The 10,167-nt window shown below is 35.8% G+C and overlaps 1 protein-coding gene across 1 annotated transcript; it reads right to left on the bottom strand.

Moving 5' to 3' along the window:
* Positions 1 to 1,270: 1,270 nt before the first annotated feature.
* MED21 (mediator complex subunit 21) lies at positions 1,271 to 6,129 on the bottom strand. The gene is made up of 4 exons (XM_006912703.3): positions 6,025 to 6,129; positions 2,917 to 3,031; positions 2,284 to 2,384; positions 1,271 to 1,750 (listed from the first exon to the last, which is right to left on the bottom strand). Exons 1-4 carry the CDS (start codon positions 6,064 to 6,066, stop codon positions 1,574 to 1,576), a joined length of 435 nt encoding a protein of 144 aa, XP_006912765.1. The 5' UTR covers positions 6,067 to 6,129; the 3' UTR covers positions 1,271 to 1,573.
* Between the last annotated feature and the right edge of the window lie 4,038 nt (positions 6,130 to 10,167).

Here is a 10,167-nt window from a genome sequence, read left to right as displayed (position 1 = left end):
ATATTTCAGAATGGATATTGTCCTTTTTCTACAATACCTTAAACTGGGGAGAAAAGGCAATTTCAAAAAATTTCTTTCAGGTGAGGGTAATATTTTAACAGTAGTTAGTCTACCAGCTTAAAGCTGCAACTTTTCTGACTTCTTTTTGGGCAAATTGTATTTGATTTCTTTTGGGGGCTAATTATATTTAACAGGATTTAGAATTTTGAAGATTACTTTCTTTGTGGTTCCTTACCTTCTACTTCATGCCAGTGTTTAAAAATAAAATGCATTTTAAGTGATGTCAGAGAGAATAAGCTTAACATTTTAATTATCTATTAGTATGGATAACATTTAACATAACTTTAAAAGTTAATAATTCTATAAATTGTATTATTGTAGTTAAAATGTGCCCCTAAGCAGTATTTTTCAAGAACTGTGGAAGAACTTGATTATGATGAGAATAATATGCAGAATCTGACTATATTATTCTTACTCTTTCTTAAACTCTGGATATTGACAGATTGCAGGAAATGTAGCTCAGGATATTGCTAAAAATGAAGCCTAGGGAGATGTAACCAGTTACAACGTGGAACAGATTTTAACTCTAGCTTTCTAATGGAGATAATCAGTGGATTCAAGATCTAAGAGCTGGATACATAATCATACATGACACCAATGTTAGCAATAACAAACTAAAGTGCAATAGAGAAAATCAAACTGAAGTAACTGATGTAGTGGAAGTATGTTTTGGTTAGAGTACAATGCAGCAATAAATGTTGAAAAGTTAACAAGATCAGAAGACAGAACCTTCAGATAAATAAAAAAATGAGAAGAAACTGATGACTCAGGGAACATATTTTAGTCTTGAAATTAAGGGAAAGAATAATAAAAACAGGTGAAAGTTAAGGAAAAATATAATTCAAGAAGAAGAAAAATTCTCTCATAACAGCATGGACATTTCAGACAGAGAAGACGATTTCTTAGTAGAAACAAGTATGGAAATGAACTAGAATGGGTATGAGGCTCTAGAAAAAGGTTCCATAAAAGTGACCTAATTTCTCGTCCAGCCACACTAACTCTCTGTTTCTTAAAAGCAACATAGTTTCAGAAACTTTCCTTGCTTAAGCTCCAAATTTATACAATGCCATCCCTAAAGAAGCAAAAGGACACCAACAAATTAAAATGTCCCATATTTCTGCACTTACCACCTCTCCTCTGGCTTGAGGGATGTTTGATTTATAAAATGACTGTAGAATATGGCAAAAATAGAAATTATGTCACAATAGAATTTGATAGTACATTTGTTTAATTATATTATGACCATTAATGCAATAGCTGCCACAATAATTTCATTCAGATAATAAAAAATTATGGTATAATGATGGTTTAAAGTTGGTTCAATCACAATTTTACAAGCTGATTTATCAAGAGTGAAAATAGAAGACTATTAAAAATAGTTAAAAAGATAACATGTGTTATAGTGCTCAATGTTTCTGTCACTGTTGTTGGTAAGGCTTACATCTAAATCTGATGCAGAATCCTTAATGGCATTGCAATAGTTCTTTTCTCAGCCACAAGGTATACACTCATACTATGAGTCTGAAAGAGACTGGCTATGGGTACCACTTCTTGTCTTCAGCTGTGACTGCGCAATATCAGCAAGTGCACTTTGTATCTTTTCCAGAAGCATGTCCCCTCGATAAACAACATCCTCCAGACAGGTAGCAGCTTCATGGTTTTCTTCTTCTAGCTTATACAAGCTAGCAGCCTTTATAAAACACAAATTTAAATATCTTTTGAGAAATGAAAAACTTGGAGACTGATAAGAGTTGAGAAACAACGAAACTGCAGAAGTATTTACTTTTAAATCTGAATGACCATGCAGCCATTGTGATAGGCAAAAATTCTAAAATCAGGGAACTATTAAGAGTTTTCCCTGTATGAATTATTTAAAACAATGAATTTTCAATGGGATATCTCTGGTTGTCTATATTTGACTCTTCTTCTCATGGCTTTGGAACACTACTATTCTATTCCACATCTAGAATGCCAACCTCCGCTCACTCTTTGCTAAAAAAAAGAGCTAAACTGAGAGAAATAGGAAGTTTCTATGTAACTCAAAATTGGACAGCTATATTCAGCATGGTCTCTAACAGTCTACACTATTTCACAGTAAATGAAACTCCCATTTTATAAAATTTAATCTTAAACTTTAAACATTATAACAAAGTTATCAAATCTATCTCCTTCAATTCAAAACTCCCTATAAGCAAGGTACTTAAAGGAAAAAGAGATTTTTACCTGTAGAGCAGCTGTAGATTCTTCACTGGGCAAAGAATCTATCAAAACATCAATATCTTTTGCTGTTCGTGCAATCAGTGCTGCAAAGAGCTGGGCATATTCTAGAGAAAGACATTATTAATTCAGGATATTAGAGAAGCTCAAGTTTTCAGAAATAGAAACTAAACATTAAGTTAATGAAACTTTTCTATACTAGGCTTCTAATGATTGAAGTGTAATTTAAACACACCAATCCTATAACATGTTTGAGAATTACCTTTAAAATTTAACTCAAATTGGGAATTAACCACAATAAATATAATTTATCAGGACAATATGGTGGCCATTTGAATAAAAGAATCCATAAATGAGATGCCCTCCTTTTTAAGGTCCCACAAGCAAAATTCAGCTAAATTCATACAAATTTTCCTCTAAAAGAATAACAATCTGTTATATGACATAAACAGAATTATGACATCTTATGTATGACTATAATAAATTCATTTTTTATAACAAAACTTGCAGTAATATTGTCAAACAATTAAAACATTTTTAGAAAGCCATAAATAAGTTGAATTTCTCAATAAATCTAATTTTAAAAGATTACAAGTGATTTGAGAGTCAAACTAAGGAAAGCTAAGAAAATCTACTTACCTTCTGTAGGATTAGCTGGCTGATCTTTGTTAATTGATGTCTGAATATTACTAAAAGAGGCAGGAGGACCACACTGCTGTAACACTCCAATGGCATTACAAAACTGATCTGCAAGCTGGAGGCCAAAGAAAACATATTACAGTTAGGAAACATTTACCAAACTTAAGGATTTTACTGGTAGTGGCAACAATATTAAGTTTCTATAATAATGATCTCTGAGCAAGAGAATAAAACAAGAAAAAGTAATTTTGGATAAAATTAGCCGATTATTAACAGTGTTTAAATGTTTTAATCATAAAAAGAAATTAGGTTTGGTATCAATCTCTTTGAAACAGTTAAAAAGAAATACAAAATAATCTTTCTTTCCTTCCCAAGGTAAGAGAAATATATGCCAATACATGTTGTAAGCACAAGTAAGGACTTTTAGGGGGCAGTAGTAGGAAACAGCAAAATTGACTGGCAAATATTTAAGTATGGCTCTAGGGTAAATAAAAAAATGTGTGATTCATATACAAACTACATGATTCCTTTTCTGAGACTAATAGTGGGAAAAAGACAGCACATTAAGTAGTCAGAAATGTTTTTCTCCATGACTCGAGTTGTAGACTCTCGATGCTCTAAAAGTATTTCTTAAGCAGTTTTGAAGATTGACAATACCAATTCCTTACCATCTTCAAATTTAAGACTTCTATCCTCTCCACCAACTTCTCTCAATAGTCCTGACCGCTTTAATCTCAATTCCTTATTTCCAATCAGTGAATAAGCATTTCCACTAAATTTCCCTGCCATTATATGAATAACAGAACTCAAAGTCAACTATTTCCTTTGTTTAATATCTAATTTGTATTGTCTCCTAGTCAATCAGTCCAACTTCGGACTGTTATTTTCCTTTCACCTTCAAATTCTGCTAATACTACAAAGCTTTTCCTTTTCCTTCTATCTTCATTGCTGCTTTGTTAGTTCAGCCAATTACCTCACATCAGAATTATTACAATAGCATCCTACTGTTTCCTAGTTCACTATGTTATTTTACCCTGCTCAAAAATTTTGAGCTCATCCCAGCCTGGTCTTCAAATCTCCAACTCTTCAGGCTGCTTCAAAGCTTTCAATAGTCTAAGTCAACTCTACTTATTCATTTTCTACTGCTCCTTCATACATACCTGACTAATGATAAATTCATTCCTGACTACACTGCTTTTGCTCACATTTTGCAATGTGATGGAGCAGTGGTAAGTGCTCAGAAGCTGTACAAATGTGCATTCTAACTCTGGTTCTAGTAACTTGAGGTTTTGTTTGTTTTTTAATTTTCACATTACAGCATTGTTATGAGGAATAGAGAAAACACAAAAAATATTCAACACAGTGGCTATCTGCTCTGTCCTTCAGATGCTCTCAATATTTATTTATTAGACAGTAATCGAAAATCAACTGTGACAAGCACTGTATACATATAAACATGACAGAGATATAGTGAACAAAACTATTTATGCTCTTATAGACGTCTCAGAGGGTAAAACAAATGTCATTTTAATAATTTCACAAATAATCACAATTCAGATAAATGTTAAGATTTCCTCTACTTTAGTTCCGATATGTCATTGTATATTACAATTGACTTCAGCACTTACAGCTGAAAACATTCATTGTAACTTCCTGACTACATATGATTTTGCATTACTTAAATGTCTCTTGAGTATATGACATCTTTCTAATCAGACTGTAAACTCCTTAAGGAGTATCTCTCCGTAAACATAATAGTGCTTATATAGACAGTAGGCACTCATATTAGTTAACCAAGAGGCTTTTCACCAAAATCCAATTACCAGCATGCCTATCCTGGAGTTAAGGCCATATTCACCTTATCCTTACTCTTCTTCTGGCTACAAGACATGTATGAATATGCAACATTTCCCCTAAAATAATATTTCTATCCAGCAGCATTGATTTTGTAAAACCTCAATGGAGTACATCCCTGAGGGACGTTGGCTGGCAGCCAAAGCAAGTTACCACAAGGTAGAATTTATCTTGGTTTATTCATCAACATTTAGGGGCTGGCGGTCTCAGCCTTAAAATGTCTTACTTTATACACACGGAGTAGACTGGTTTCTCAATAGTAGATTCGCACTCTTCATGTGTATAAAAACTGATGTAATAACAAGAATGGCAACTTAGGAGCAAAATGGCAAGAAACCTGGTACTTAGATTTTCCAGTCAACATACCCTCCCTATAGGCGTCTTTTCCAGTCAACATACCCTCCCTATAGGCGTCTTACCTAGGACATCAAATTATAAATAGAATGACAATGAGAATTATAACTACCAATAGAAAACTACTTAACTCTTAATAAGTTATTATAAGTACACGAATCTTATGGTTTGCATATACATTCCACTTAGGCATAATAGGAAAAATAATCCGAAAGATCAAAGTAAGGGTGAGTGGCTACATACAAGACAGTATCTTTAATAGAAAGTAGACTTTTGGGAGGACATTAAAGACAAACAATATACGAGGATTGGAAAATTCGCTATCATTAAGATGTCAGTTTTCCTCAAAATGATTTATGCTGGGGAGTGGCCAAGAGATGGAACGAGGCCCTTCATGTATAGGAACCAAGATGATCTCACTTCATCTTCACTCCCAAATCCAACGCGAAAGTTTTGGCGAAAGAATACTCTCGGCTAACATCTAAAGACAAAGATCCCAACAGCACAGGTTCTCCTCCGTTGGTTAAAATAATGAGGGGAAAAAGGCTTCTGCTTCTTCTTTCCTCCTCTCAAACGAGAAGAGATCCCGTAAGCATCACTGACAAAATAAAACTGTTCCCAGAGAACATAACAGGACCTTGAAGCCTAAGAGTCCCGATAGAGATCTCCCCTTCTCAGGAGAAAGAAGCTACTGCCTCCCGCAGTTCTCCGCATCGCTGGGGCAGCCGGCCTCAAACCTCCCACATCTCCGAGACGCCTTCCGCGGCCCCGATCGCTTTTCGCTGAAGCCCTGCCTCAGTCCGCTCCTCACTTCCGGGCTTGGTCTCTCGGGCTCCTTTTCCTACCTTGCTTTACCTCAAGAAAGAGGAAGACAGAGACTTATCGAGTGAAATTGCTCACCGAGTTCACAGCGTCTTGCAACTGGGTGAGCCGATCCGCCATGTTCCTCTCGTAAGCGAAGGGACGCTAAACTAGCTGCTCACACACGATTGGGTAGCTCTAGGATGCCTGATGGCCAATCACAGGGCTGCGTCCTTGGCAGGCGTGGAGTCAAGCAGAACACGCCCTGCAAGGGGGCGGGTCGGGACTTTCTTGAGGCTTACTTTTTAAATATTTGTTTGTTTGTTTGTTTGTTTATTATTTTTCCTGAGGCTTACGTTAGACTAGCTCCACCTGAGAAGAGCTTATCTGGGCCAATTTTGACTAACTTGGAGACCGCTGCTGGGTCCACTCGCTTTGGGGCTAACAGACTGTTTTCCAAGACAACTCATGTTATTACACAGCTTTTGCCCTGTTATTATCTTCCTTAAAGATTTTCAGTAGCTGCTCAGAGACCTCAGGTTGATGTTGAGCCAACACTGCTTGGTTTTTAACGTTCGCTATGATGTGAGTTAAAATGTTAAAAATAAGCATTTGCTTATTATTTGCTTATTTACTTAGTCTCCTTGTAATTACCTAAATGTGCTCTTCCGTTTCACACTTCTATGCACACCATAGATGACACATATAATTCTCTCTTCCTCGTATCAGATGCTCATATTTCCATCCATACCTCTGTTTTGCTCCTTTGTTGATCAGTCACTCAGCTTTCAAACTCTATTTTAAATACCTATTTCTATATAAAACCTTTCCTGAAACTCTAGTTCATTGTTCCCAATCTTTACCGCAATTGCTCCTTATACTTCTATTACTGTACTTAGAATACTGAGGTGTAATCATTCACACATTACTCTAATTCACTCACCACTATGAGCTATTTGGAGGCAGGAAACATTTTGTTTACATATTTCCAATACCTAGCACCAAGCAGTTAGCCTGGCACATAGACACACTGAATGAAGATTTATGGACTGAATGAATGAATTTCCTAGCATGATTTCCATATAGTAGTTGCTAAACATTTACTGAATTTAATAAACACAGTCGAAGTAATGTATGTTGCTACCCACAAAGGAGAACGTGAGTTAAAAAATACAGAGTGAAGGTGACATTAGAGTGGGATAGGCTAAATGGGCAAGTTTCACAGAGGTCTTTTCCTGCTTTTTCCCTTGGATCCCTGCTCTCGTCTCCATCCAAGGTGTCTTGAGTTTAATTAAATACATAGGATAGGTTGCTTGCCTGCCTCCCTCTCTCCCTCCCTCCTTACCTCTCTCCCTCCCTCCTTACCTCCTTCCTTCCTTCCTTCCTTCCTTCCTTCCTTCCTTCCTTCCTTCCTTTCCTTCCTTCCCTTCTTTCCTTTTCTAAACCTTAAGCAGACTTTAAAGCTCTAGTTATCTATATATTGGATTGGGGAATCTTGTCAGTTTTTGTATTTTCTTTCGATTCATAGGAATAACAAAATCATCTGCAAAGCTGCTGAGCCTGTTTGCTTCTTAGATCTCCACTGGAACTCTTACATGAGCAAGGAACCACAGCCAATCATTCTCTCAAGCTGTCACAGTATTTCAGAGCCAAGGTAATGAGACCTTATTACTGACACATCTGCCATCCACTGTATTCTGCAGGCACAGGGAACTGCAGTGCAAAAGTATGGAGGGGAGAAAATGAAGTTAGTTCAGAAAACTGAAATTAATTTAGTGTGGCCAGAATAGAAGTTTGAATTTAGTTGCAGCAAGAACCTAGACAGGTGGACAGAAGCTACATCATGAAAAGCATTATGTGTCATACTCGGGAAGACGGACTGTCCTCCTGAATGCTTTTATAAGAACACCTTTAAAACTATACATAGCTTCTCAAAAATTATATTTTCTTATTTAAAAGCAATACATTCAAAGTAGTTTTTTTTTACAAAGTACAGAAATTTGCAGAGAAAATCATTCTTAATCTAGTCACCTTTACGATTTTAAATATTTTGATATATACTTTTTTTGACCTTTCTATGAATATAACCATGGATGCATATTTAAAAGAAAACAAAATAAGGCTTATACTATATATATATTTATTGCTTCATAACTCGCCTTTTCATAAACCTTTTACAATCAATCGCCATTAAAACAGAATTTTCGAAGGGCTACACAGTACTCTATTATATACATACATCACAGGTTATTTAATTATTTTATTGGGCATTTAGGCTGTTTTAGTTACTTGACTATTGTAAATAACACCGTGACCAGTTTTGTACACTAATTTTTATACATATATCTAACTTTTTATTTTTTATTAAAAATTATTGGAATGACATTTATCAGCAAAATCCAGTAAGTTTCAAGTGTACAATTAAACAGTATGTCATATATATATTGTGTTGTGTTAACCGCCCATAGTTAGATTTCTTTCTGTCACCATATATATGTAATTTTTACACATGCTTACATACTTAAATATAAAAGTGGATTATCATACTAAAGCTATGAATATTTTTAAGATATTTGATACAGATTGCTATAAATTTCAAGTTACACTTGCACTAGTCCTATCTTAGAATGTCTACTCAGCTCTTTCATCCACGCTGAACGTTCTTATTCTTTTAAAACATTTACAGTTTAGTTTAGATTTTTTGTTACTAGTGAGTTTTAACTTTTTAAATGTTTTCTCAGCCGTTTATATTTCTTTCTGTGTATGTGTGTGTGTGTATGAAATTCCCTATTCATGTCTTTTGCTAATTTTTATTTTTTGTCATCAGTTTGACTTTTAATATTTTTAGGGTTTTTTTCGACCTTCATAAAATTTAAATTTTTAAGTAGCCAGACTTATCAACCTTTTCTTTTATAGTTTCTTTAGTTTTTGTGGTTGTTTTCGTTTGTTTGTTTGTTTAGAAAGTTCCTCTCCTGAGCCCTTCTGACCATTTTTGGTTTGGTACTGCCAGATTCTAATTGATTTTTGCTCAAATAAACTCTTAAAATTAAAAAAAGAACCATTCTGAGATTTTTTTTAAAACATAATTTTTCTAGCTCTTATGGTTTTATTTACTACTTTGGGATTTCTTTTTGACAGTGTGGGGTAGAGTTCTATTCTTCCCACTCCAATTATAATACAATTGTAAATATAACAATATAAATTATAATACAATTTATTTAATAATCCATCATGATTCAAATGCTACCCTTATCATAATTGCTTCTATCTTCCTGGGATTTCATCTACTAAGAGCTACAGGAATGAGTGCATGTGGGAGAGCGAATAAACATCATAGGAATAGACAATGCTACCAAACATGTGAAAATTTGGATCAGGCAGAGGAAGAACAGGAAGAATTGTTACTGTTAACGTGGTGATTGCTATAATTTTTAGCATAGTTGTGGATTAATCGAATACTGTATGAATTTTCAAGATAGTTGTTCATTCAGATATATAAATAAAAAATTTAAAGAGCAGGAAAAGGAAAGCAAGGCAATCTTCTCCAAATAAATTTTAGTCTATAAATCTAATTCTACAGTCATCTCACGAGCCATCTGTCCTTTAAACAGCACTCAGGTATGACATTTGAGAGAGGAAGTTCAGATAAAGGTTTTGAGTCTTCGAGGATATTTTGCTTAGGGAAAACGAAACTTACTTTCAAATGTACTCATCACCAGCGTAATAATCACCACAGAAACAGCATTATCCCCGCATTTTGATACTAACTTTAGCCTGCGCAGCTAAGGCAATTGCTACGGGGAAAACAATCAATTGTTCTTGCGTTTTGAGTACCAGATTCCTTTATTTCTTTTTGCAATGGACCGTTAAACTTGGGAACAAGAGCGTGGAGACGTTAGGCCGCAAGAGAGTTATTTTTGCTTTAACGGTGTTTTTCGTAAACGCGAAAAGTATAAAAGGGAGAAGTACATATTACACCACAGAACTTCCCGGGGTCTCTTCTAGTTCCCGCGCGGGGCCCTGGGAGCGCCGCGTCTGACAGCCCGCCGTGCGCCAAAAGGGGGCGCGCGCCGCCGGGGCGTACGCAGCGGTGTCGTAAAAGGGGCGGGGCGGAGGCACTGTGGAGAGCAGCGAGAGATAATTGCCAGGAAGGGAAACCTCTGTGGGAGTGTGGCCGAGGTTGTACGTCTGCACTGCGGACCTGGCAGGTGTGCGGCGTGTGCACCTGGCGGGCGACGACGG

Source organism: Pteropus alecto, unplaced genomic scaffold (genome assembly GCF_000325575.1).
Source record: "Pteropus alecto unplaced genomic scaffold, ASM32557v1 scaffold103, whole genome shotgun sequence".
In the NCBI taxonomy this organism is placed as follows: domain Eukaryota; kingdom Metazoa; phylum Chordata; class Mammalia; order Chiroptera; family Pteropodidae; genus Pteropus; species Pteropus alecto.
This window is presented reverse-complemented; position numbering and strand designations above follow the sequence as displayed.

Coding starts and splice junctions, on each gene's coding strand:
- MED21 (XM_006912703.3), bottom strand. CDS start 6,066: ATGGCGGATCGGCTCACCCAGTTGCAAGACGCTGTGAACTCG. Junction 3,032..6,024: donor TGCAAGACGCTGTGAACTCG/GTGAGCAATTTC, acceptor TTTGGCCTCCAG/CTTGCAGATCAGTTTTGTAA. Junction 2,385..2,916: donor GCCAGCTAATCCTACAGAAG/GTAAGTAGATTT, acceptor GTCTTTCTCTAG/AATATGCCCAGCTCTTTGCA.